General features: G+C 45.5%; 1 protein-coding gene across 1 annotated transcript in view; it reads left to right on the top strand.

The window, feature by feature from the left end:
• The window catches only part of LOC102562002 (alcohol dehydrogenase 1), a 28,981-nt gene extending 2,335 nt beyond the window's left edge, over nucleotides 1-26,646 (top strand). Inside the window, exons 2-9 of the mRNA XM_006264505.4 lie at nucleotides 1,332-1,433; nucleotides 6,503-6,641; nucleotides 17,943-18,030; nucleotides 18,143-18,362; nucleotides 19,164-19,424; nucleotides 20,390-20,525; nucleotides 21,915-22,053; nucleotides 25,371-26,646. Coding sequence (XP_006264567.1) covers nucleotides 1,332-1,433; nucleotides 6,503-6,641; nucleotides 17,943-18,030; nucleotides 18,143-18,362; nucleotides 19,164-19,424; nucleotides 20,390-20,525; nucleotides 21,915-22,053; nucleotides 25,371-25,395 — 1,110 coding nt within the window. The 3' untranslated portion in view covers nucleotides 25,396-26,646. The remainder of the gene's footprint in view (nucleotides 1-1,331; nucleotides 1,434-6,502; nucleotides 6,642-17,942; nucleotides 18,031-18,142; nucleotides 18,363-19,163; nucleotides 19,425-20,389; nucleotides 20,526-21,914; nucleotides 22,054-25,370) is intronic.
• The last annotated feature ends 800 nt before the right edge of the window (nucleotides 26,647-27,446 follow it).

Here is a 27,446-nt window from a genome sequence, read left to right as displayed (position 1 = left end):
CTGCTTCTGTCCAGCACTGCCACACATTGGATAATGAAGAAATAAAGGTAAAATATTTCCTGGCATAGTGCTAATAGATGGCAAATATCTAGATAGACTTAGATTTTGCTGACAATCTTGAGGCATTGAGTACACCTCCAAAGAGCGACAAAAACGATAGACATCTTGGCAAGGGCCCAAAATCAGTCATGCCAGAAAACCCACCACCTTGAAACAAGTTGTAACATCACTTTAGAAGGCAAAAACATCAAGAAGATTGAACAGTTTGGATACCCGGGGAGTACTGTGCTAGCAAAGGGAGACCTCAAGAAGGAAGTGATGTCAAGGGTAGAAAAGGCACTTGCATTCATCAAACTTAAAAACACATGGATATCACTATATTGCACTGGAACAAAATGGAACATTTTCAAATCAGATAATTTCAGTGCTAATGTACAGCTGCAAGCTGGAGCTCTTTCAAAGCACTGAGACAGGAAACTAGGCACTTTCAAGTACAAGGGCAAGTGGAAAGATTTTGCATGTTCTATGGGAGGGCTGCATCCAAAATCAAGAGATCTAAGAGATAATCAGCTAGTAGCTTGTCATAACAAAGCTCAGAAGGAAGACCTAAAGCTATTCAAGGCATGCATTCTGGATACCAACAAGCACGCTCCCACATAAAGTCCTTTATGGGTGTCTCCAGACAAGCATGGTTGTGCAGTATGTGGTGTTCTCCTCCCTGCAAGGCCACGCTGTCTGAGCGTGCACTGTGCCATTTTTTTTCCCTGTGGCTTTTTTTGACCCCTGGATATCCAGCACAGTGCTGGATCCAGCCTCCCCTACTAGCCCTGGGGTAACTTGCCATTTGCCAATGCATGTATGTTATGGGCATTCCCCAGGGACAAGTAGCTGTGGTGCAAGGTGCAATGGAGAGGAGTGGAATAAACTAGTTGTCATCCTGTGAATCAGCATTGGTGGGAGAAGGGTGAACAAATGAAATGAATAAAAATTGACAGGTGATCAAAGAGGAGAAAGAAAAATCCATCTTAATGTATATGTTATACTTCTGAATGATGCTCAGATATGCTTGAGGACTACGTGAGAGAGAGAGAGAAGGTGGCTACAAGGTTGCTCTGAATCAGGAAAAAATGTTCTTCAAGCACCCTTTTATCTGTTGATGCATAATGATGGGAGCTTGCATTGCTGGTGGTCACAAACCTACCATGCAACCAAATCTGAGTGGGAGTATTTATGAAAAAGATGAATGCAGCATCTGGGCCAAGTTTGTATCTATTCACACATGTACAATCACATACATGCATGCCAATTTCTTTCTTTTATTCTTTCCACAGGTCATTAAATGCAAAGCAGCTATTACCTGGGAAATTAAGAAACCATTTTCCATTGAGGAGATAGAAGTTGCCCCACCAAAGGCACATGAAGTTCGCATTAAGGTAACAAACAAACAAACAACCCCACTATGCCCCCCCAACCCTCCCCCAAAAAAACAAATAAGCCAGATGAGCTTTGTGAGTTATCATTGGTAACAGTGACACTTTAAAAGGGGAAGAGGCTGTGGGAAAAGCAGCCAACAGGTGTGGCAGCTGCCAATTAGAGAGTTACCTGACCAGAAGGGGTCCGGGCTTCAAACATACAAGCCTGAGGCCTGAGCTGGTCCAGGAGTCTAGCCCAGCAGTCCTGCCACAGCCCTGCTGCCCAGGAGCTCCTCTTGCTATGGGGAGAGGAGCTCTGGGCAGCAGGGCTGCAGCAGGACTGTTGGTTACCATGTGAGCTGGGGTAAGCAACAACTAGGAAAGGGAGTAAGGGGAGGTAAGGAGGTCCCAGCTGGTCCAGAAAGGAAAGAGGGACCAGAGGGCCAGAGAGGGGCAGAATCTGGGGCCAGACTGCATGGAGCCTGAGCAGGGGCAGAGGAGCAAACCCATAGGCAAGTAAGGACTGCCTGACCCCAGCAGTGTCCCAACTGGCCGAGAAGTGGGGTCAGGGTCTAAGTAAAGACTGAAGGCCAGGAAGGCCATAGCTGGAGACAGAGGGGTTTAAAGATCCTGCAGCCCAGGAAGGGGCTGGCTAAGGCAGTGACATCTGAGTTAAAGAGGGTCTGTTAAAGGAAGAAAAGGCCAGAAGTTAAGGGAGACCCATAGGGTGAGCATTAGAGTCCAAGAGAAATGTATAGAGGCAAAAGAGAGGGCTTATCATGGCACAGGAAAATAAGATGCCGGGAATGGGCAGCCTTAGATAACTGCATAAGAGACATCTAGGAAGCCCAAGAGTGGGAATCTTCTGGTCATGGGTATGACCTGAAACTGCACCCTCCTGGCGCTGCATTGATGTGGTGGGGTTCCTGTGGCCATGTAGCCTCTATAAAATGCCACATATTGCCACCTCAGGGTAAGCTGAGTATGGGTTGTGAATTATTGCCTTGTGGGTCTGCCTTGTGGGTTATTCTGTGGCAGGAAAAAGGCTAGGGGACCACATCAAGCAGAAAAGCACTTTGTGGAGGCTGAAGGGTAAGACCCCCCCAGAGAAGGTGTGAACAAAGTGAGAGAGGTATGTGTCAGGGTACTAAGCATGCCTCTGTCATTTTAAGAAGGGAAGAGTCTGTAGGAGAAGCAGTCTGCAGGTGTAGTGGGGGCCCAGTAGAGAGTCACTTGACCAGAAGGGCACCTGGCTTGAAGCATATAAGCCCTGGGCCTGAGCTGGTCAGAAAGTCTAGCCCTGAGAGCCATGGGGAGAGGAGCTCCTAGGCAACAGAGCCACAGCAGGACTCCTGTTTAACTTGTCCACTGGGGGAAAGCAACAAGTGGTGGCTTGTGAAAGGGTCTAAAGCAGTGGTTCCCAACCTTGGGTCTTGACCCCATTTGCGGTTTCAATGATAAAATGGGGTCGCAAAGATGCTCAACAGTGTTGACTGATTATGATGAATATGTTTCCTATTTATAAATATGCAACTCTCGCACTTGGCAGTTATTTGTCCATACACGACAGTTGCAGCTCCGATGCAAGGTGCTTGTATGTTACAGGAAGCTGACGCAAAATCAGTGTGTTGATACTGTCTAGCCAAAATACATTTTACATGCATGGATGCATTTCTCCATGCTTCTGCTTTGAGCTGTGGCTTAAAACTAATGACAAGGATGAGAACAAGAAATGAAAGGAGTACAAGACATGAAAGCAGAAATTTGATGAATCCTTCCTAGCTGATCTTGTCTGCATCATTTTCGGGTCACAAAAAGTTTCCATTGTTTAAATGGGGTCATGCTGCGGAAAAGGTTGGGAAGCCCTGGCCTGGACTAAAGGGAGGTAAGGATGTCCTAGCTGACTCACAAGGGAGAGAGGGGCCAGAGAGCCCAGAGGTTTGTAGCCCAGGAGGGGGTGAGTGTCATCAGGGCCAGGGAGCCCAGAGGTCTGTAACCCTGGAGGGGTATGTGTCAACAGGGCTAGGGAACCCAAAAGTCTGACTGGGCCAGGAATGGGGCCAGGGCCCAGAGATGGGCCAAAGGCTGAGGAGGGCCACTGATGGAGACTTGGAGCCAGGGGAGTTCAGGATTCTTGACTGGCCTAGAGGAAGGCCAGGGCCCAGAGAGGGGCCAAAGACTGGGGATCATAACTGGAGACTGAGGAAAGACCATAGCCCAAAAGGGGTGAGGACTGGGACTGGGATCCTATAGGCCAGGAGGGGCATGTATCAGCAGGAATGAGTAACATCTGTGAGGCATGGTTGTGGTGTAAAGGGCAGTTGGAGCCATGTAATTAGCCCTTAAGACAATGACTACAGACACCTGTGTTCATGAGAGGAGATCTGACTTGGAAGCCCAGGGGCAGCCTCCTTTTTCTAAAAGTAGCATTTCATCAAGGCATGGCAGGCGAGAGGAAAGGGAGATTGCCCAGAGAGAGCTAGTTGACAAAGGCTGAGGAGAGATCCAGGGGCATCATGGCCACCCCCTGTTACAGTAAGACAGACATTTAGAGACATTTAGGGCACCATCTTGTAAACATTACCTGATAAAGGACTTGCTGTCCAGTGAACTCCACTGAATTAATTTTGAGTCTGAAAGAATGTCATAATGTTCTTTTAATAAAAGAATTAGAGGTTTTCCAAGTAAATTTTCTCAAGGAAGTGATTATACCTAATCCAGGATATGAGTTTTTTATTAATCAGGTCATAAAATTTCATTATAATTAGTGTTTAAAATACATCCATGACATGGCTAGACTTTCTATTTGTCCTTGTTCATGTAAATCTTTCATAGCAAGTTGTGTTATGTGGCTATAAGGATATAATGTGTGAGGTGGGGTTTTCAGGGGGGAAAGAGCAGGGCGGGGGAGGGGGAGATTGCCTGTGCACTGCATGTTTAAATTTCTAAGAATTTTCTATCTTTGTCAAAATCAGTGACTATTTTGTTCTTATAGTGGCTTCAAATATTAAATAAGAAAGGAGCATCCACACTTTGCTCTCTCAGAGACTATAAAGGACTTAAATACTATTAACAAAAAATCAAGTGCCTAAGATGGATTCTGTCAAGGGGTCAAAAAATAACATAGAAGTTTTACATTTGTTTGTGAAAATACAAACATTACTGAGACATAATTTGCTGTGTTCAAGATAAATTTGTCTTCTAAAAGAAAGGAGAGCCGTTGCCTACAGTAAGGGTGGTTTTGTTGCTTTTTCATAGTTTCATGGTTGGTAGGGTCGGAAGGGACCTAAGCAGGTCATCAAGTCCGACCCCCTGCCATGGGCAGGAAAGAATGCTGGAGTCAAACGACCTTGGCAAGGTGATTATCTAGCCTCCTTTTGAAGACCCCCAGGATAGGAGCGAGCACCACTTCCCTTGGAAGTTGGTTCCAGATGCTAGCCACCCTGACTGTAAAGTAGTGCCTTCTAATGTCCAGTCTGAACCTACTCTCAGTTAACGTATGGCCATTATTCCTAGTTACTCCTGGTAGTGCTCAGGGGAACAGGGTCTCTCCCATTCCCCACTGGTCCCCCTTGGTAAGTTTATAGACGGCCACCTGATCCCCTCTCAGCCTTCTCTTGTAAAGGCTGAACAGGTTCGGGTCCTATAGCTTCTCCTCATAGGGTCTGCCCTGCTGCTCCCTGATCATTCGAGTGTCCCTCCTTTGGACCCTCTCAATGCTGTCCACATCGTTCCTGAAGTGTGGCACCCAGAACTGGATGCAGTACTCCAACTGCAGCCTGACCAGTGTCGCATAGAGGGGAAGGATCACCTCCTTGGACTTGCTTGTGATGCATCTATGGATGCATGACAAGGTGCGGTTGGCCCTACTGACTGCATCCGCACATTGTCAGTCATGTTCATCCTGGAATCAATGATGACTCCAAGATCCTTTTCTGCCTGTGTGCTGACAAGAAGGGAGTTCCCCAGTCTACAGGTATGCTGCTTGTTCTTCCTCCCCAGGTGCAGTACCTTGCACTTGTCAGTATTAAAACCCATCCTATTCTCATCTACCCACCCCTGTAACCTGTCCAGGTCTAGCTGTATCCTGTCCCTCCCTTCTAACTTGCCCACTTCTCCCCACGTCTCAGTGTCATCCGCGAACTTGAACAAGGTGCTTTTCACCCCCTTGTGCAAGTCGCTGATGAAGATGTTGAACAGTGTGGGCCCGAGGACTGAGCCCTGGGGAACCCCACTGCCCAAATCCCTCCAGGTCGAAAACGACCCATCCGTCACCACTCTCTGAGTGTGACCCTCCAGCCAACTTGCGACCCATCTTACTGTGTAGGCATTGATGCCACAGTCACCTAATTTTTTGATGAGAATGGGGTGAGAGACAGTGTTGAAGGCCTTCCTAATGTCCAGAAAGACAGTGTCCACTGTGATACCAGCATCCAAGGATTTTGTGACCTGGTCATAGAAGGCCACCAGGTTGATCTGAGAGGACCTGCCTCTAATGAACCCAAGTTGGTTGCCCCTATACATAAGCTCCCCTGCTGGTCCTCACAGATGTGCTCCTGGATAATTTTCTCAAAGAGCTTCCCCAGGACTGAGGTAATTGTAAGCATTTTAAGTTGCATGCTGTGTATATGTAAAGATTATGTATAGTTTTTTGTACCCCTGCTCTTCAAGCATCATTTGTCATCTTAGAATGTTTACTTTTTGAGATAACAAACAATTTTCCTATATTTATATCACACACAGTAAATATTCATAAAAGAATCTTGGTGGGAAGATTAAGAGGGCCATGACTTGCTAAACACAGACCCTAAATATCACAAGTTTATATCTGCAATAAATAGGCAGCCTTGGGATCACTCTCTTAGGTCTATCCTGTATAACTTTTAGATTTTTATCTCTTAGGTATATTCTGTTTTTTGATGGAAAGTTTTCAAAAATAAAATTTATAAAATATAGTATAGAAAATTGACTTTTCCAAATTTAAATGCATTTTCACTTCTCTTTTCCCATTAATTTCCCCATCATATCATGCAGGTAAAATATAAGCAAAAGATTCCTTCCAGTTGAAATATTCTTTGCTTTCCATACAGATTTTGGCCACAGGGATCTGTCGCTCAGATGATCATGTGACAGCTGGTTTACTCACTATGCCTTTACCAATGATTCTTGGCCATGAAGCAGCTGGTGTTGTGGAGAGTACTGGAGAAGGAGTAACTAGCCTTAAACCAGGTATGAAAAACTACCAAGAACAAATCAGTGATCAGCAGTTTTTATTTAACATTCACAAAACCCAGTCCAAAATCAAGGACACTGGTATGTACAAACTTTATTGGCCATCTCTGGGACCTGGCCGCGCTTCTGGGCCAGTGAGACCTTCAAGCTCCCAGGCCCTGTTGAAAACATTCCTTGTTAAACCTAATGTGTCATGTTTCACAGGGGATAGTTTAGAGTATTTCATAGGAGAAAATGTTGTTTCAATCTGTCTTTTTAACATTCCGGTTATTCTTTTTTTATTTCTGAAGTTTCCATCTTTTCACTTTTGGTTTCATCAGTGGCACACTTTTTCATCTACCTGTGAAGTGTCCCTTTCAGGATTCAAAAACCTGTGCATTTGTTTTATTCAAAGTAAACCAAATGTGAGCTGCTACTTTTGAGCTCAGATCCTGATTCAGGAAGAAGTTCAGCAAAGATTTTAAATACCTGAATAGTCCTATCAACTACAGTAATCAAGTCCTTAATCTTAGGCAGGCATGTCCACACAGGACGCTTACTGCTCAGTAGCCTAATAATACTGCACAGTAACATGCCAGGCAAAAAAAGTGCTAATACACTGTTGCACAGTAGTATTAAGCTACTGCACAGTAAGCATCACCAGCACTACTGCACAGTAACTGTAGTTACTGTGCATTTAGTTAGTGCTCCATTAAGCAAGTATTAAATTAAATGCTCAGTAACTACTGTGCAATAATGAATGCATAGACAGACACACCTGGCATATATCAGATAGTTTGTTATATCAGAGGCTAAGACATCAGGCTTTGATACATCTAGTTCATTGCAAGATGAGACACAACTGCATTCTTTTCCCATTAACTCCAAATTGTGAACAGGACTAGGCAGAGTAATTAAAGCATGAAGGGAACCAGATCCTTCTCCAAATCTTGAACTAAATCCAAGCCAGTCTTCAAAGATTAACCATGTTTAGTTACCTTTTTTTAATTTTCTACATTTGTACTTACTAGCTGCTGCTTGTACTGGCAACGTAAGTGCTTCAGAAATGCAAAAGCATTCATTCCAGATATGCTGGAACCAGGGAGAATTTGAGATCACCTGATACAGCTTATTCATATCAGGCAGCCATATCAAATTGCTTTGGGTGAGATTCAGATAAGCATGCAAACTTCTGGACATTTCAAGTGTTGGTAGGTAGAACCAATTTTTCTTTTCCCGTTTATATTCTGAGAGCCTGGATCAGAGAGTGTGACATTCACTAGAGTTAATAAAAACACTGTGCTTATAATTCTAGCTGCCAGGTAATTCCATAGGTCAAATTTATACTGTTGGACACATCATCAGGATAGACTTTTACTTTAGAGCAATGATGTTACCTTGTCCCCATAGACATCTGTTTCAGGTCTGCACAATGTCATTGTCATTGGGAGACCCTTGTAGTTGAAGATGATAGTGTCATGGGGGGTGTCCCCCTTCTTAGTGCATACACAGGTGACCGTACAGTCCTATGCATGATAAATACTTCTTATCACAAAATGGACATTTCCACTCAAGAGCACAAGCTGGTTGCAGTGGCTGTGAAATGGTCTACCAACAGCTGAAGATCTCCCATGGGGTAGGCAACCAGCAACCAGTCACTGACATGCAATGGTTTCTAATAGTCCATTTGGCAACCTTGCACCCCGCTTATAATCTAAAAAGAATCTCCTTCAGTTCTGAAATGAAGCCTAAACCCAGCATTAAGGACAGGGGCCACCTTGTTTAGCACTATTGCATTTGAAGCCAGATAAAACTGTTTGGAGCACCAGATCCGGTCTGTGAACTGTAGTTTGCCATCCCTTGCCCTAAGGCATATGCTAGTTTAACCACTATGCCACTTGGCAGAAGGAAGCAGTTAGATAGGATGCTATTAACCTTTAACCTTAGTACCCACACCATCATGGAGCTGTCTTAAGATATAAACTTCCTTGGACAGCCAAACCTTTCCACAAGACTCCAAAACCCAAGTTGGGCTGAAGACTCATTGGGCACATCCACACATGCAGGCATGTGTGCTTGCAGCAGCTCTAATAGAAGCTGTGCAAATTTGAGCCGGGGCTTTTTGCCTCAGCACACGTGCCCAGACATGCACTTTGGTGTGGGGCAAATTGTGCTACTTGGGGCAAACTAACCCTGCCTGGCTCCTCCCAGATCTGCAGCCAAGTGGGGGCTAGAGCCTGGGGCCAGCACTTGTGCTGGCCCAGCAGCACAAAAAGCTGCCTTGGCAAGTAGCTCAGGGCTACTCATTCTCAGCCAATTGGTACCTGGGGACACTACCCCTTGTGCCAGCTGGACTGCTAAAGCAGCCCTGAGAGTTCCCTGCACCCTTTACTCACTACAGCAGTCTGGCAGTGGGGGCTGCTGCCCGGCTGTGACCTGCTGCCACTTGCTACAGCATGTGGCCCCAAGGCTGTGCACCTGCCAGACCCGGATGGGGACTGCACAGCCATTAGAGGTATCTGCCCCTCTGGGCCAGCTGCCAGTGGGCTGTGGCTGCAGAGTTGGCCTTTGTGAGGCACTACTGCCATGTGTGCCTCTGCCTGGCCATCTGGGTAGCTATCACCCAGAAGATGTTCTCAGTGTGGTGGCCTGCTTTGAACTGTCAAACCATGTCCTCCTGGCCCCAAGTGGCCCGGAGGTCAGCCACCTCCAGTTGAGTCCTGGTTGCCAGCTCTGAGCAGGCTTCTCTGCCTGGGTACTGCCATTTGCCTCACTAGCAGGAATTCTGGTGTTCCCTATGTAAAAACTGAAAAATCCCAGATAAAAAAATCCCAAAGTCACTCTGTAAAAGACCTCAAAATCCATGTTTATAAATTTGTTATAATTTTCCAGTTGTAGAATCAAATTATCACAGGGTTGTCTTGAGTTTGTCCCCCTCCCACTGCTACAGCATGGAAAGTAGTGGCTGCGGGGGAGGTCAAGTGGCCCCCTTTCCCTCTTCCCCCACCAACTGCTTCCTCTTGCAGCCTTCCTACCCCCGCCTTACTGTCAGACCCTGCTCAGGCTCTGTTCCTCCCTGAGCATAACGTGGAAAGTAATGAAGTAAGCAGTATGTGACAATAAGGGGGGAAAGGGACAGAGAGGAGAGCAGAAGAAGGACAGGAGACTGCTGTGGGTCTGACTCTGGCTCTGACCCAGACTCAGGCCAGAGTCAGAACCACAGCAGTTGCCTGCCCCCAACTTCCTACTTGCTAATTTGAAATACAAGGGATCCAAAACCCTGCACTGATTTTGCAATAAACATATGCACAATAATTTGCATGTATGCAAAATAATATGGGTGAAATCATTCAGCATTGATATGTTTTAACTTGCTGTAGACTGCTGCAAGTTTCAACACAGGTGTGCCATAAGAAGGATTTTGAGCAGCACTTGTGTACCTACTTATACATAGTACAAACTATGCATGATATTAGTCCAGAGCCAAAAGGCTCATGACTTTTCATGCAGTTCATTGGGCTGGACCCTAGCAGAATCAACAGTATTTCAAGCCAGAGTGGCCCCACAGCCCAACGCTATTCAGTACATGTCTATACTCCAGATATGCTGCCCCACCATAAAGGAGCCATGTGCTAATTAGCTCCTGCCTCATATAACTGGAACTGGGTGTTCTTGTCACAAGTCCTGGGACCCCATAGAACAGTGGTCTCCAATCATCTTGGGTAGCATATAATTTTTTGAATTAAAAAGCAATCCAAGATCTGCACCACCACCCCCCCCACCCCCGCCCTGTAGGTCAGTCTGTGGGGAGGGAAGGTGGGGTAGATCAAGGTGGAGGGAGAAAAGATTATCATGGGACGCGCACCCCCAGGAGGTAAATCTTTGTGGGAAGGAGCAGGGGGAGGGGAAAGGGCCATGGCAGGGGCAGGGCAAATTGAGGCCCCAGCGGTGAGGGAGGGAGCAGGGCACAGGCAGGAGTAGTGACTGAGTGGAGTGGGCCTGGTCACACTGAGTGGTGGGACAAGCAGAGACCCAGGGGTCATGTGCCCTCAAGTGAGGGAGTGGAGCAGGGGCAGGCCCTGCACAACTGAGGTGGGCACAGGACAAACCCATGAGTGGCTCATCTGGGAGGTATGAGGAGGAGGGGCACACAGCCCAGGAGGCCATGGGGAGCGGGGGGCACATGCCCCCCAGATCTGCCTGCAGGGCAAGGGTGGGGCAGGCTGGGGCCAAGGCGGTGCCAGGCTCCTCCTGGTGTGGCTCTTTGGCCACATGGCTGTCATTGCTGCTGCTGCCCAGCCTGAGAGCCACATGGCTGGAGAGCCACACCAGGAAGAGTCTGGCGCTGCCCCGGCACCAGCCTGCCCCACCCCGCAGAACTGGGGGCACATGCCCCCCCATGCCCTCCTGGGCTGTGTGCCCCTACCTGTGCCCACCGGACAAGCCAGTCACAGCTCTATCCCATGCCCACCCCAGCTATGCATGGCCTGCCCCTGCTCCATTTCCCTCTTCACCGCTGCATGCAAGCCCCTCCCCACCTCTGCTGTAACCACCGGAAGCCCTCAGCTGGGCTGCCTTGTGGCCCTACCACTCCCCCACGTGTGGGGTGGGGCTAAGCCCTGTTAGCCCCGCCCCCTTCCACCACCTATGCCCCCACACCCCTGCCACCAGGTGAGTGGTGCCCTCGTTGGGCCAGGGGAGGGTCTGAGCCTGGGCAACTCATCCAGGTGCACTGGGACCTCCCTCCACTGCACACATCCCAGCAGAGGCTCAAGGGGCATGTGTCCCCCTGATCTGTGCATGGGGCTTGGGGCACAAAGCCCAGCATGCAGTGGCAGCTGCCTCTGCCCCACACACAGATCTGGAGGGCATGTGGCCCCCGGGCCTCTGCTAGGGTGTGTGCAGTGCAGGAGCCCCCCATGCCCCTAGATGAGCTGCCCAGGCTCCAATCCTACCCCAGCCTGGCCAGGGCCCCACTCACCCCTGCCCCTCCCCACTACCTCCCTCACCATAGGGTGGCAGGGCGCAGAGCGGGGATTGGTCCACTCACCCGGCCCAGCCCCAGTGGCGGGTGGTGCAGCTCCACCTAGCCATGTGCATCCTGCCATCATCCTGCCCCAGCCACTCCGCACGTGCATCCCACTGCTCCTGATCACATAGCCTCTGACAGTCAATCTCAGTTTGTGGGGTGCTAAGTGCACATGCCTTCAGCACCCGCAGACTGAGATCAACTGTCAGAGGCTCCACGATCGACTAGTTGATTGGGATTGACGGGTTGCTGACCCCTGCCCTAGAAATGTATATGCAAATATGGCACAGGACTGCCTGGCCTATCTCCACCCCATAAAGGGTGGAGCCACACTAATTACACGTGATAGACTATCACCCCCTCTTTCAGCCTACATCAGCTGTATGGAAGTTTGGGGATGTCTGCCAGATATTCAAGGGTCACGCAAAAACAGAAATCATTGGAAATGAGAAAGAAAGGCATTGCTCAGCCATGGGAGTGAAGTATTTGATGGAGTGATTCACCAAACCTTGAAAAAGAGTTGGTGCTAGGGGCACTGAGCACAATGGACACTATATTTTGTTCAGATGTACTAACCTATCCAGCATAGCTTCTCTGCTGCTTTTAGCTACAATCAAGTGTAGTGGCCAGATGGAGACCCAGTTTATTGACTGGGTTGATGCCAGAAGTGCCAGCAGGATTGTAATGGAGCACTGGGATGGAGGAGCAGGAGGAGTTCTCAGAGCCTGGAACAGCATTGGTGGTGGCGTTGGAGAGAAGAGTGACAGTTATGGAAAAAAAAGTGATGAGAAGCGAATCAGGGCATGGAAGTGAAGATCCAGAATCTGATGGAGGATGGCTGAAGGTGGGAAAGGAGAGATGAAAGAAGGTAGGAAAGAAAGAAGGAAGGAAAGAAAGAAAGGTGTGGGATCAGTGGTTTTGGAGGAGAAGAGGAGGAGAGTTGGTTAGGAGGGAGAAATGAGGAATGAAAAAATGATTGAAGGGAAGAGGAAATTAGTGGGAGGAATAAGCTAGATCTGCAAAGAGAAAGCTGGGAAGAAGCAAGAGATGGAGTGACAGGTAATCTATGCCTGAGAATAAGGGCAGTATTAACAGGGGAAGGAGAACAAAGAAGTCAGACAATGAATAGATATGAATTTATAGAAAAAATATTGTTTGAAGTTTGGGATGTTGAAGTGAAAGATCTGAATAGCCTGGTCATCTTTCCTAACCAAAAGTCTTGGGAAATTTCATATTGGAGCCAAGAAGGTTATGAGGATTTTTGGAAGATGTATGCGGCAGTAGTTAAGAGAGGAGAACTTAAGGGAGTAAGTTTTATTGCGGGAAAAAGATAAGAGAAAGTACAATAATTATTTGAATTACACAGACATGCTTGAGATGAGGGAGTTAGAGAAATGGTTGGGAAATTATGTACAAAAAGTTATGTATGTTGAGAAGATGTGTGATAAATACAGTGTGTGGACAGGATCATGGAGGACTGAGGTGGTAATGAGGGCAGATGAGAGGAGTCTTGGCAGGATAATGCCCTTACCACCAGTAATCCAAATAGGGCCACACCAAGGGTTTGCAATGTATTTTGGACAGCCTGAACTTTGTAGCAAGTGTGGAAAGGAAGGACACCTGGCCCCATACTGCTGGTACACAGTATGCTACAGATGTGAAGGGAAAGGGCGCAGAGCAGTGGAGTGCCAAGAAATACTTAAGTGTGTTATTTGCAGGGAAGAGTGCCAGTGTCTGTGGTCCTTCTCAAGTAAAGCTAGATTTACAGAGAAGCAGCAGAGACAGGAAAGAGAAAGTGAGGAAGAAGATGTTGAGTCAGAATACATGATAATGGAAGAGACAACACGAGAAGGAAGAGAGAGGGAGGAAGAGAGTGAAATTTCTGTAGGCAAAGTGGTGCAGCTGGCAACAGAGGAGGGAAGAAAAGGAAAGATAAGTGGAGAAAGTGACTGAGACAGAGGAAAGAGAAGTGAAAGGGGAGAGTATGATATAGGAAGAAAAAGGAGGAGTGAGGATAGAGCAGGAGAAAGAAGAACGGAGCCAAAGATGAGGATGAGGACCATTGTGGTTCCTATCAGTGTGTTTGCCCAACGTGGGGCAGGTGTTTTAAGGGTATCCTAAGCATGGGCTACATTCAATCAACTTCCAAGTTGGTTTCCATGCCTAAGTACATACCGTTTCTAGCAGCAGTTTAATGAAATACAAGTGCCAGTGGTGCACTTCTACCACCTGCCCATTGGTGGAATCAGCTACAGGACCCGCCCCCTCTCCCCAAGTCAGCAGGATCAGCTTCAGGGGGACCCTCTCCTGGTCACTGACTGTCCGCTGGGGCAGCAAGTGTCTGCCCTGCATTGCCCTGTGTCAGCCAGCTTCATCATGAAAATAGTGTGCAACAACAGCAAGTACAGCAATCCAAGTAAGCGATACTGAGAAATGATTAGACACCAGACTCACGAACAACTTAAAGCACACTACACTGATCTTAATTTAACCACACCCATCTCTGACAACAAGTTTGACACAGCTATTAAAGTGATCAAGACCAGCAAGGCTACTGGGGTAATTAAGATATTTCTAGAATTTGTTACCAAGCTCAGAACCACAATAAAAAGATGACTTCAGAAATTCATGTAAAAATGTTGATAAAGTAACAGACTTCCAAAAATCTGGAGAAACGCTGATTTCATTGCTATCCTGAAACCAAATATACCACCAGAGGATCCAAAGAGATATGCTCTGTGTTACATAAAAACTCAGGGAGCACATAATCCTGAACAGAATAAAGAACATCATTGACTGCCCCCCTCCCCCTAAACTTCCAAAACAACATGCTGGCTTTTGGAAAAAGCAGTGTACCACTGGCCAAGTTTAATAGATTTTATAGACATTAGGGCTGGAAGGGACCTCACAAGATCTTCAGGTCCAGCCCACGTCCAAGGTGCAGGAGTTTGCTGGGGTGAAATTATCCCAGCAAGATAAGCATCCAAGTGTGTTTTAAAGGTGTCCAGAGTAGGTGCTTGCACCACTTCTAGGGGGAGTCTATTCCAGACTCGGGGGACTTTGACAGTAAGAAAGTTATTTCTTATGTCCAGCTTAAAATGGTCTTCCTAGAGTTTGTGAGCATTAGGCCTTGTCTTCCCTTCGGGTGCCCTGGAAAACAGATGTTCTCCCAGTTCCTGGTGCACCCCACTAATATACTTATAGGCTGCCGCCAAGTCTCCCCCAAGCCTTCACTTTTCCAAGCTGAACAGTCCCATGTCTCTCAGCCTTTCCTCATAAGACTTATTCTCTTGTCCTCTGATCATGCACGTGGCTCTCCTTTGGACTCTCTCAAGCTTCTCCACATCCTTCCTGAAGTGCGGAGCCCAGAACTGGATGCAGTACTCCAGCTGTGGCCTCACCAGGGCTGAGTACAGCAGGAGGATGACTTCCTGGGTCTTGCTTGAAATACATAGGTGGATGCAAACAAGGTTTTTGTTTGCTTTGCTGGCTGTGGCATTGCATTGGTGGCTCATGTTCATCTTGTGATCAATCAAGTCCCTTTCAGTCGTGGTGCTAGCAAGTGTAGCACTACTGAGCCTATAAGTATAACATGGATTTTTTTTTCCCTTTGGTGGAGCACCTTCCATTTCTCAGTGTTGGATGTCATCAGGTTTTGATCTGCCCACCTTGCAAGCCTGTCCAGGTTGGTCTGAATCTCCAGCCTATCCTCTAGTGTGAGCACACTTCTCCATAGTTTGGTATCATTAGCGAATTTGGCCAGTCTGCATCTGATACCTGCATCCAGATCATTTATAAATATGTTAAAAAGTACTGGTCCAAGTAGGGAGCCCTGAGGGATGCCACTGGTCATCATACGCCACGTTGACACAGTTACATTACTTACATCTGACAGCAAATACATTTGAAATGAGGCAGAAAACAGGCATTTTTTTATCAACGTTACAGTCACCTATGACACTGTATGGCATCAAGGCCTCAAATATAAACTGCACAGTATGATACCTGACAATGAGCTATGTGTTTTTATCTTGAACAAGATCTCCAGCAGATCATTCAAATTCACTACCAGCCAAAGAGAAAAAAGCAAAGTATGAACTCTGAAGAATGGAGTACCCCAAGGGTCAGTGCTGGGCTTGGCACATTCTGTAGGTACAAAAAGAAGATTCCTGTTCCCAAACCATATAGAATTACTAGCAAATGTATGGGACAGAAGAGTTAAGACACCAAACTTTCCCCCTTTGATCAGTTTATTACTTGTCTGCCTTCCCATGCTGCAGCAGGAGGACTAAAACTAAGTACAGGCAACCCCCTTTAGTGCTCTTAATTGGTTCCGGAAAAAACGAGTGCTAAGCAAAACCACATTAAGTGAAACCCATTTCCCCATAGGGTTTAATATAAATAAATATAATTGGTTCCTGCATGCCTGCTGGCCCTGGCCCTGCTGCTCCCAGCAAGGCACTGTGCGGGCTCCACCAGGGAAGGCATCGGCTCCTCCCAGCCTCGTTGTTGCACAGCTGCGATGGCCCTGCTAGCCTGCACCCACTGGTCACCAGCACACCTGTGCGCAGCCCCAGCCACCCCGCCTGCGGGGCCTGAGTCAGGGAACTGCCCACCCAGGGATTAACAGTGAGAAGGCAGGGATTAATGGCGAGCAGCAGAGCTCCAGCGGGTGAGTGTGTGACCCGAACAGGTCACAGGCTGCAGCCCAGGGATGGGGGGTCCACGGGCTTGGCTCCACTGTGGGCGGGGCCGGGGGACACTGCACACGTGTCCTTGAGCACTGGCTCACACCGGCCCAGGCCCCGCAGTCCTGCCATCCCTGGCCTCGGGCTCCACGCTCCTGCCGCCCTGCAGGACCTGGCCCTGGGCACCAGCCCAGGCCCCACGCTCATGACCCCCGCCCCCACTTCTCACCGCCACCGCTGCTCCTCCCCTCATGCCAGCTGCTCCAGCACCACGTGCCAGAGCGGACCCTGGGCTCCTGCCACCCCACCCTGGGCCCCACCAGCTGCCACTTACCGCTTCACTCGATGCTGCTACCACTGCCGCTGCTGCCACTGTTTCTCCCTACCTCCCGCGCTGAGCATTATAATGAAACCACTGAGTGCTAAGTGAAACCAGATAGGTATTTTTAATGAGCACTATAGTGAAATTGTGTTAAGTGAAACCATGTTAAGCAAGGGTTGCCTGTACACACAAGCTCAAGGCAAAAGTGTAATAGCAAATCGTTTCCTATTTATTTAAACTGTGCCCACTGCTTTTATCCCTTTTCATGCCATGCCACCAGATGTATCTACACATCCAATTAATATGAAGTAGTAAACTCCAGGACAGTTTGAGCTGGAGTAAACTGCTCCTGGGTGCAGCATCTACACCTGTGCCTGAAACAGCAGTAATTTGAGCCATGGTGGAGGGCTGGCAATCTGAAGGGGCATGAGGGATCAGCCCCGGGCTCTGGGTGGTGATGTCAGATGAGCGGCAGAGGGGTTGGCTGGGGCACAAAGGTGCTGAAAGTGAACAGCTGTGTGTCTAGGCAGCAGGCAGGAATCTGGCCACCAGCCGGCTGTGCTGACTGGCTGCAATTTGCACTCAGTCAGCAGCTACATGTGCATTTCATCGCAGCAAATTACCCTGATGTAAGATAGTACTGTCCCCAACAATACTAGCATAATGTGGCATTAATGTAGATGATGATGCTTTACGCCACAGCTAATTAGTCTACTCCCTAGTAAAGTGCATGTAGAGATGCATCACCATGTTACAACAGAAAAAACATAAATCATGATCCTCTTTCAATGCACATATAAAGAATGGAAGAGTGGTCATAATCCACCCAGGGACTTTTTGTAACCTCCAGTTTTGATTCCACACATCACACTAACATGTCATTCTCCAGTGGGAAATGGGAAATGTGGAAGACTGCTTAACAATGTTGTATGAGTGGTAACACATACATAAACTGACAACAAGTCTATATCACCAGGCACATGCCCAGTGTATGCCCTGTGATGAGTACCAACACTTTGAATTCCCTCGTATTTTGAATGTTGAAATTCTCAGTCATAACTTTGTACTAATTACACTGTCCTGGGCAGAAAATTGATTTTTGGTAAGAAAATAAGTATAGCTGTCTACTTCTACTAGGTGTTTCATTTCAAAAGGTAACAGTGAAGATTCAATTACGAATTGCTCTTTGACTGTAAGTTTGTGTAATAATTATATGTACTTCAGCCTTTTACATGTGTTCTTGATTTAAAATTCCTTTTATTTATTTGCTTTGTTTCTAGGTGACAAAGTCATCCCACTCTTTGTCCCACAGTGTGGAGAGTGTATGCCTTGCTTAAAATCAAATGGCAATCTATGCATTAGAAATGAGTAAGTCTTGCTGGTGATACTCCTCATACTGTAAGTTTGACTACATTTACAGTAAGTCTGACTGCATTTGAAATATCTAATTTACCTATATTTCTGGATGTCTTTTTAATAGCCTTGGGTCACCTTCTGGATTAATGGCTGATGGAACCAGCAGGTTTACCTGCAAAGGAAAAATGATCCATCACTTTATAGGTACGAGTACCTTCACGGAATACACAGTTGTACATGAGACGGCAGTTGCCAGAATAGATGCTGCTGCTCCTCTGGAGAAAGTGTGTCTGATAGGCTGTGGATTTTCTACTGGCTATGGGGCTGCAGTAAAAACTGCTAAGGTGAGAATTGGAATACGTGTTTCAAGGACAAGGATGACAGTGTGTCTATTGGAGAGGGCCTGTGCCTGTAATGTAGAAGATCAGAGCTGTAGATGTTGACTTGCAGGAAATATCAGTTCTGTCTGCCTCTCTCCATTTTTCCCAAAGTAATGCATTTTGACATTTACAGATGAAAAACAGTATAAAAAGAGATTTCCTAAAAGATTTCCTCTCTTAAAACTGTTTGCTTATCTCATGGCATACATTTAGGAGTGGTGAAGCCAGAGGCCTGCTATAAAGTTACCAGTTCTCTGCAAGCTCACAGTTCTTTGGGGCCTGCCAGTTCTCTATGGGAACAGCTTTCATACAGCATAATTAGCATAACTCAGGGTTCAGTGTATATGTGCAGTGTGTTTGTTTATATTAGAGACTTGGTCAAATCAAAACCTTGAATTAGATAATTCCAGCAATTTCATGGAAGGTTCAGAATCCAAATCCATATCAGAATCTGTTTTTTTACAGCCTTCTCCATAATAGGTTGAGCCAAAATCCCTGATCTAAATACCCCCAAACTAAACCCAGATTTGGTGTCATGATCTCATCTCTAACGAAAACCTGTTCTCACACATATGCTTTGGTGGCAGTGTATTCAGATGTAATCCAGTAATGTGGCTGGTGGCTGGGCGGCTTTTTGCTGCAAAAATGCTGCCAGACAGTTACCAGCAGCATGTATTAATGGCTAACTTAAAGAGACTGACAAGTTGACTAATTTTCTGAATGCCACCTGCCTTTTACGAGTCCCATGTTGTTATGATTATGCAGGTGGAACCTGGTTCTACCTGCGCTGTCTTTGGTTTGGGAGGAGTTGGGCTCTCCACCATCATGGGCTGTAAAGCAGCTGGAGCTTCCCGGATCATTGGAATTGACATCAACAAAGATAAATTTGCCAAGGCCAAGGAGCTAGGAGCCACTGAGTGCATCAACCCACTGGACTGCAAGAAACCCATTCAGGAGGTGCTGTCGGAGATGACTGGTGGTGGTGTGGACTATTCATTTGAAGTAATTGGACGCATTGATACCATGGTAGGTGACCTGAAAATGTCAAATGTCTACCATGTGGTGGGCAGTGGAAAGTATGAATTTAACCACTCAAGAGTCCCTTAGCTAAGCCCCTTTGCAATCCAACTGGAAGTGCAGAGCTGTTAAGCAACTGTTAAGAAGCAATTCAAAACCACAGAATCCACATCCCTCCCATCCCATATATGTGCTCTGATTAGATTAGAAGGCAACAAAGCAAACTCGATTAATCGCTTCTGCTGGAACGCTCTCATCTGAATGCTCTAGTGTGCAGCAGTATCTGGTGTATTCAGCATCCTGCATTTCAAAATGGCATAAAATGAGCAATAGTTAAAGCGCCCCATCACCATTTTGAAAGACAGGATGCTGACTACATCAGATACTGCAGGCCACTCCCGAGAGCCCCACCCCCCATCTCCCTCCCTGGAGCATGTATATAGGCACCTGGGGATTCGTGTTGCCAGAGAATATGCTGCTATCTAAAAAGCCCCTGAGAGGTGGTGGGAGAGAGCAGTAGGAAATGCAGAGGGGTGGGACAGGTCTGAAAATGCTAACAGCATCAGTATCATCATTAACTTACCTCCATGGCCCCAAAGGTTTTGGAGTGGACACAATGCCTCAAAAGGCAGCTATTCAGTCACCCATCTTGCTCTGGATCTTGATACAGAGGCACCTTTGTGTGCTGAGTAATTATGGCAAATGATGCCAAAGAGACAAACCTGTCCTCTTTGATTTCCCTTCCCATTCAGTATTTGGTTCCATCAAACTTCCTGTCCCCTCTTCTGCACCCAGACCAGGGTGGGAGGTGGGATAGTTTGGGTGCTGATGTTTGTGTCATGTATTCTCACTGTTATTGGAGAAACCTTGCTGTATTGTCAGTCACACAAGCAACTGAGAATGGAGCTTGCAACTGTGTGTGGAATAGCTACTGTCTGTATGACTGCAGAGTGTGTCCTTTGGTTTTAATTCAGACAGCTGCCCTGGCATGCTGCCAAGATAACTATGGAACCTCTGTGATTGTCGGGGTGCCCCCTGCATCAGAAAAGATCACTTTCAACCCCATGATGCTATTCACTGGACGTACCTGGAAAGGGTCTGTTTTTGGAGGTATGAACTTGAAAAATGACTTGCCTCTTTTGCACTTTTATTCAATTTGGCAGGATCTTAGGCCAACTTTTCCAATAGGGATGTCATAGTTAGGTGCCTAAATCCACATGTAGGACTTCTGTTTAAGAAAGGTCGAGTCCTTTTGTACTGATAATGGGGTGGCTTGGGCTCATTAAGAGCGAGGATGTTATGGACCCTTGGTTGAGTTCCCATCTTAAACAGCCATGTTTGGTTCAAGCTTTCAAGTGGTTATCGCTGCTGTACTTCCAAGGTAACAACCACCATTTTTCTTAAAGACACAAATAGGAGAAAAACTATTTTTTATTCCAAGATCCCTGTAGCTAAAGAAAGTCTCTGCTTAATAGCCCATGCTTAATAATCCTTTAAATCCTTGCTTAATAGTCCTTTAAATTGTACTGAAAATGGCATTAACTATTATTTTGGCTAGCGATTTTAGATGGTCTTCCATTGTTTTTGTTGTTGAGAGATTCTGATGCGCACAGGGTTTTTAGTACCTCCTGAAAGGACCATGCAACGCATTCCCACTTTAATAGTATCTGGGGGAAAATGTACAATCTTATTATCAACTGAAGGAATCCAATTCCAGTTATCAGTTAGTCTTTTGTTGCTCATTCCTTGGTCTATATGTGTTTGCAGATTTTAGGGTAAGGACTGGGTAACTAAAGTCAATCAAGAGGGTTGATAAATGAATTCTGAAGGATTGTTTATGCTGTCAGAAGTGGGCTGGATTCTATGAAGATTCATTTGTCAGCATTCAAACATTCCTGCTTATTTAAATATTTCAGAATTAGGGTAAAATGGGCAACACTGGGGTTAGAGCATGAACTAGACTCCACCAAAGCATACTTTCAACCTTGATTCTTGTTCATACGGAGTGTTCCACCAAGAAATGCCTACAAAGTCTTAACTGCTGTGCCACTTTGTCAAAGAAGTGAGTTTCATAGTAGTTTCATAGTAGCTAGGGTCAGGAGGGACCTGAACAGATCATCTAGCCTGACCCCCTGCCACAGGCAGGACTGAATGTTGGGTTCACAAGACCCCAGACAGGTGATCGTCCAATACCCTCTTGAATTTGCCCAAGGTAGGGGCAAGGACCACCTCTCTGGGAAGTTGGTTCCAGATTTTGGCCACCTTAACTGTAAAAAATTGCCTCCTGATCTCTAACCTAAACCTATTCTCCATCAGCTTATTACCATTGTTCCTTGTCACCCCAGGTGGTGCTGGGGAGAAAATGGCCCTACCTATTTGCTGTTTCAATTAATTTACATCTCCAGACCTATCAGATATTTTTATAAACATTTCCTTTGTTTCTAGTCTCATTATATTAAATGGTAATAGATTGAGTGTTCATTGTTTTCTGTTTTTCAGGCTGGAAGAGCAAAGAGTCTGTTCCTAAACTGGTTGCAGACTACATGGAAAAAAAAATTAATTTGGATGGATTAATAACCCACACTTTGCCGTTTGATAAAATCAATGAAGGATTTGAGCTGCTGAGAACAGGGAAGAGGTGAGCAACATTACTTTATTAATCTACCTAACATTCATTGATCCATTTATTTAAACAGAAGCAAAGGTTATATTTGCTTTAATACCTGAATAAAGAGTGGAATGTTGATAAAATGGGATGAAACTTTAACCGTCTCCAAACCGCACTCTTCTACCTTCAAAAAACAAATGAACAAAAGAGGTGGGCATCGTTGTACATGACGGTCAAAAAATAAATGTCTCGGATTCTTAATCCTTGAATTGAATCTCAGGCTATTTTCTAAACTCGGTACATTTCCATTCACTGGAAATCATGGCTATTCAGAAGGTACCAAGAGCCAATTTATACCATATTAGTAGGGCTCTCGATATTTTCTTAGGGCACATACTAAGTTGCAGCATATAGTTTATGGTCTTGAGAACAGCAGATCATGATCCACCATTATCCACACAAAGTAACAAACAAAATATTCTGAGAGAAGTGAGCTTTTAAAACTCTAAATATTCATTTAAAGTTTTGTCTATGTAGGCATAAGGGGTCCTATCAGTTTCTCTTTAAGGAAAGAACAGAGTGAGAGTTTATGGGCTCTAATATTTGCCTTCAATTAAAATACAATAAAACTGATAAATCTGTGATATGTTTTCATGGACCGTGTAATCAGAATCACTATGTCAGCAGGGTTTGATGGGATGCTGCATGCATAAGACTGGAAAGTTCCTTTATGTAGGCAAGAGAACTCACAAATGTGCATATTATAACATCACTAGAATCCTCCCTTTATCAAGTATCTAAGCGGACTTTTTGTGCAAATCTTACAGATTTTGAGAATTGGATTCAAATTCTGCTCTTACTTAGATCCATAGATATTCTTGTTTTATAAATTCTGGGTCTTAGCTTGTTGATGGTGAGCATTACATTAATAATAAACTCTGTTTCATTAAACATTGACAGTTTTCTTCAGAATGGGTCAAAGTTTGGCTGAGCAGTTATTACATTCTTTTATAATTATTTTTAGTTACTAAAATAATACTATCTTACACAACTTATTTTCATAAAATATAAATGGTTGCAGCAAGTGTTAGGATCATATTGTTATCTCCTAAAATGTGGTAGAGCTTCTTCAGGTGTTTTCAGTTGAATATATATATATATATATATATATATATATATATATATATATATCATCTTCCACATATTTCAAATCTAAAATGAATTATTTCCTTACATATTACTGCATCTGCTCTACATATATTGTTCCCACACCTTAGAAAAACCCATTACATAACATTTTTTTTCACAAATTTTTAAAAGTTGAGTCCTGTTTCAAGAAAACAAACCCCATTACATTTTCCCCACTTTCTCCCCCTGCCATCTATCCTGCCACATGCTCTGTAAGTCTTAGATATCTCAAACTCTCTCCTCCTTTCCCCCTCTATCACAACTTTGGGAAATGGTGTAGCCCTTCATAATATACTTCCTCTCCTAGTTTTACATGCTTTAGTGAAAGGTGAAACAGCTAACCCACCTTGTAACAAATTGAGCAGCTCAAACCTGTTCACAGGGAGCTATTATTTAAGCTCTCTACGAACACAACTGAACGTCTCAGCATAAGTACTATTTGCTCTGTTCTGAAGGTGTTCTGTGCAAATATAACAGCTGAGTACAACCTTTCTCTAAATGAAAGCTGAGACTCTGGGCAGTACTGGAGAAGTCTCTCCCTGTCCTCATAGCTAATTCTTGACATCTCCCAAAGTAACATACACCACGCTTTTAGGGCCCAGACAGAAGTGCAGCTCCCCACTGTAACTGAGAATGATTTTCAGGAAGCGTTCTGAGTTACACAATACCCCGAACCTAATAGAAGTTCACAGTTAGTTCCAGGAAGAAGGGGAAGAGAGGCTGGGAGCCTGCAGCCAGTTTCCCCTTCCAAGGGCACCTCCTCCCTCCCAGCCTCTCCCTGTGTTCAGAATGGGAGAGGGGAAGGGAGCAGAGGGAGCTCATTCTAGGGGTTCCCTAGCCAACGCTGGAGGTTCAGGTGGGTGAATTGGAGGCCCCCTCTCCCCCCCCCCCCCACACACACCTCTGGGGAGCTCCAATATACCCATCCCATCCTCCAACAGGGGCTGAAAAAACTCCAGACTGAACTCCCCCCCCCCCCTCCCTTTCCCCACTCCCATTCTGCAAACAGCTTGGAGGCTGGCAGGCAGGCAGACACAGGTTACAGAAGATGCTATGTTTTGAAATGTCTTCATCTGAACCCTTATGCAACAAGGGTTCAGATTTTCACCCCACTGGCCATTTTTAAGCAGTCTGCAGCCACGTGGTTGTGTTTGGTCATGGCTATAAACCACTTTCTGTGCCCAGATTGGGCAAAAATTGTCACTTCTTTCCGCACCCTTAGAAATCACTGCTCTATCAAGAGCATGAAGTGTAACACCAAAAAAAACCCCAAAACAGTTTTCAGTCTGAGAAATGACAGAGGAAGCAGAACTTATCCTCTCTGGAAATGAGAGAACCAAACAACCATCTAGCAGAATGTTTAAACCAGTGGTTATCAACCTTTTTAAACTCAAGATACCCATTTTTAGATTCAAGGCACCCCTCAGAAAATACCAGCTCTTGTTTTTTGATTACAGAAAAATAATAGAGCAACGATTTTGTTGCAAACAACTCAGAAAGCCTACAATAAGGCAGAATGTTTTTCCTATGTGAATGTGGCTACCTATGTGAAATTTCAGGATTTAGCTTGTGACTCATAGTTGCACATCTAACACTGCTAACATTGTGTGGCACCCCACAGCATCCTTGAAAGAATCTCAAGGCACCCCACTGTGCCAGGGCACCCTTGTTGAGAATCACTAGTTCAAACAGTGGGATAACATTACAGGCCACTTGTGACCATACAATCAAGAAGGCTGCATCTCAGGGCTTTGTTAGGTTGTCAATATTAATAAAATAGTTCCAGTTCCACAGATTCAGAATACGGCACACAGAGATCATACAATTGTTCCCAAAAGTAAGTGTCCTAGTGCTGTCCCATGGGGTCTTCCATCTATAACCTCTGTGATAAACAGCAAAAGCACAGAGGGATTCACGAGTGAAATAAATAACATAATACCAGAAAAAAACAGATGTTAGAAGTATGCATCTGTAGGCTATATGCATCTGCATTCAGCTAAATTTGCAGTCAGTTCTTTCATAATATAGTCAGTTGGTGCTGGCAGGAGCATGCTGGAGGATGGGATTATCATAAATCTTACAATATTTTAGCAGTTCCATGATGCTGGTTAGAGCATGGCTTTTCAAAAACAGCATTAACCTGTCTTCTTATGTTTCAGTATTCGCAGTGTTCTGACGTTTTAAGATCCCAGACTCCTAAGAAGCATGTGAGCTACCAACAGCATGCCACGGCTTATCTAAAATGTCTTCTCCTACGATCTCTATACAGCTTTATAACAAAATATTTGTGGGAAAACCATTCATTACAGCTGACTAACATGGAACAAAGCAGCACTTTAAGCATCCAGAGAGATTTTGGAATAATAAAGAAAAAGGAAACCAGCTAGCAGCAGTGGCTGGACAGGAGGGGGGCAGCCCCCCCCAACAGCCCCCACAACTACCCCTACTAGGGCTTGGGGGAACTGGCCCATGCCCATGTGGTGGGGGGGGACCGTCCTTCTCTCCCACACAAGCACAATGTTGACAGCGGCAGCCATAGCTCCTGCGCCCAGAGCTGGGGTGGGGAGGGGGGAATGGAGCCCCCCCAGCTCTTTAACCCAGCCCGGCCGCCGCAAGACCCCAGCAAGGGTAGCCAGGCCAGGCCCATGAGGTGGGGGGCTCCATTTCCCCCCCTGGACCAGCTCCAGGAACAGCAGCGATGGCTGCTTCTGTCAAGATACTTGAGCAGGGGTGGACAGGAAAGGGAGCACCCCCACACAGCAGTGGTAGCTGGGGGAGGACACCTGCGGTGGGGGCCTGCTTTCTCCCACTACCCCTTGCCCAGCTGTGGAGGAAGAAGACAGAGGTTTTCTTTTCCTCTCTCTGACAGCTTCAGGGGTGGGGCTAGGCCAGTGCTTGCCTGTGCCAGCACCAGCTCAGCTGCAGAAAGTAGTACGGGAAGTGGGTGGAATCATCTGAAATTAACCCTTATAGCATACCTGTACACAGATTCCCTAAGATACTCTGCCCTAGAGCACCCCTGTATGATACTACATCAAATGTGGGTTACATTTTCACATGATCAGCCATTTTAAAAGTGCTCTGCTGCTGTGAATGTTTGTTGTGTTACGTCTACAGAGCAGTATCAGGGGCCTCGTCGTGCAAAAAAATGTAACTTCTGTACACGCCCAAAGTCATCGCAAACCTACATAGTGGAAGATGCTTAGCCACAACTTACGTTTCTGTATTAGACCTTTTAACTTTTATAACTCTGAAACCAATATATGTTGTTAAAAAATAAATCACCGGACTATCTGTATATGCCTCATACTCCTGCTTATTTAGATTAATTTCTGTTCCTTGAGGTACATGGTTTTGGACAACCATTTGATTTTATTTAGAGAACTTGTGTATGTGCCAAAACTTTTTGAAAATAAAGTAAATGAGTGAATAGTTTCCAGCAACTGATGCATGGTTATTTGCACCACAAAAACGCAACACCAGGTATGAATTCTTATTGCTTGTCATCAAATATTAGATAGCAGCAATCTTAAAGAAACTATAGCATATAAGTAAGGAATTCTGTTTACTTGTTAACACTCACACCAATGAAATTCAGACAAAAGTACACACATTTCAGCCCATATTTTTTAGAATGAAATATTTCTACTTTAAAAAACAGCTTTTCAGGATATCACACTCAGAGTTCAGGACATGAGCGTAATAGGATACTGAGTGGTAAAGCAAGTGAACTGGAGTTACTTTGGATTTTAACATAGCCTTAACTGATATGTTTCTTAATTTCTATTGACTGTGTCAATAGAAAATGCACTTTCATAACCAAAACACAGTTAATGATTTGTTGTGGGTAAGTTAACGTAGGCAATTTTCAAATTATAAATAGTAATAGATTGTTACAATTAGCGTGTTCAGAGAGCAAAGAACTGGACTTTACCTGTTTGCTACTATTAAGAATGTAACTATGTTTCTATTAAGTCTTCCGGGTTTACTTTGCTCAAAAAATTAATTCTGGTTTGTTTTATGGGCCATAAAACTCTTTAAAGTTGTGAATAAATATTGAACTAGTTGCTTCTCTCTCTAGTCAGCCTCTGCTTTCTTCCTCACCCATGAATGGGGCTGACAGAGCAAAAAAGGCCTGCCCCAACTTAGTCTGTGGGGAAGAAAAACAAGCGCACAGGAATGTGTGTGTTCTCTCAGGCCTAAGATAGCTGGAGGTTTGTGATGCTCCACTGGTG

This window comes from Alligator mississippiensis, chromosome 2 (genome assembly GCF_030867095.1).
Source record: "Alligator mississippiensis isolate rAllMis1 chromosome 2, rAllMis1, whole genome shotgun sequence".
NCBI lineage: Eukaryota > Metazoa > Chordata > Crocodylia > Alligatoridae > Alligator > Alligator mississippiensis.
The sequence above is the reverse complement of the archived record's forward strand: the minus strand, read 5'-3'. Positions and strand labels throughout refer to the sequence as shown.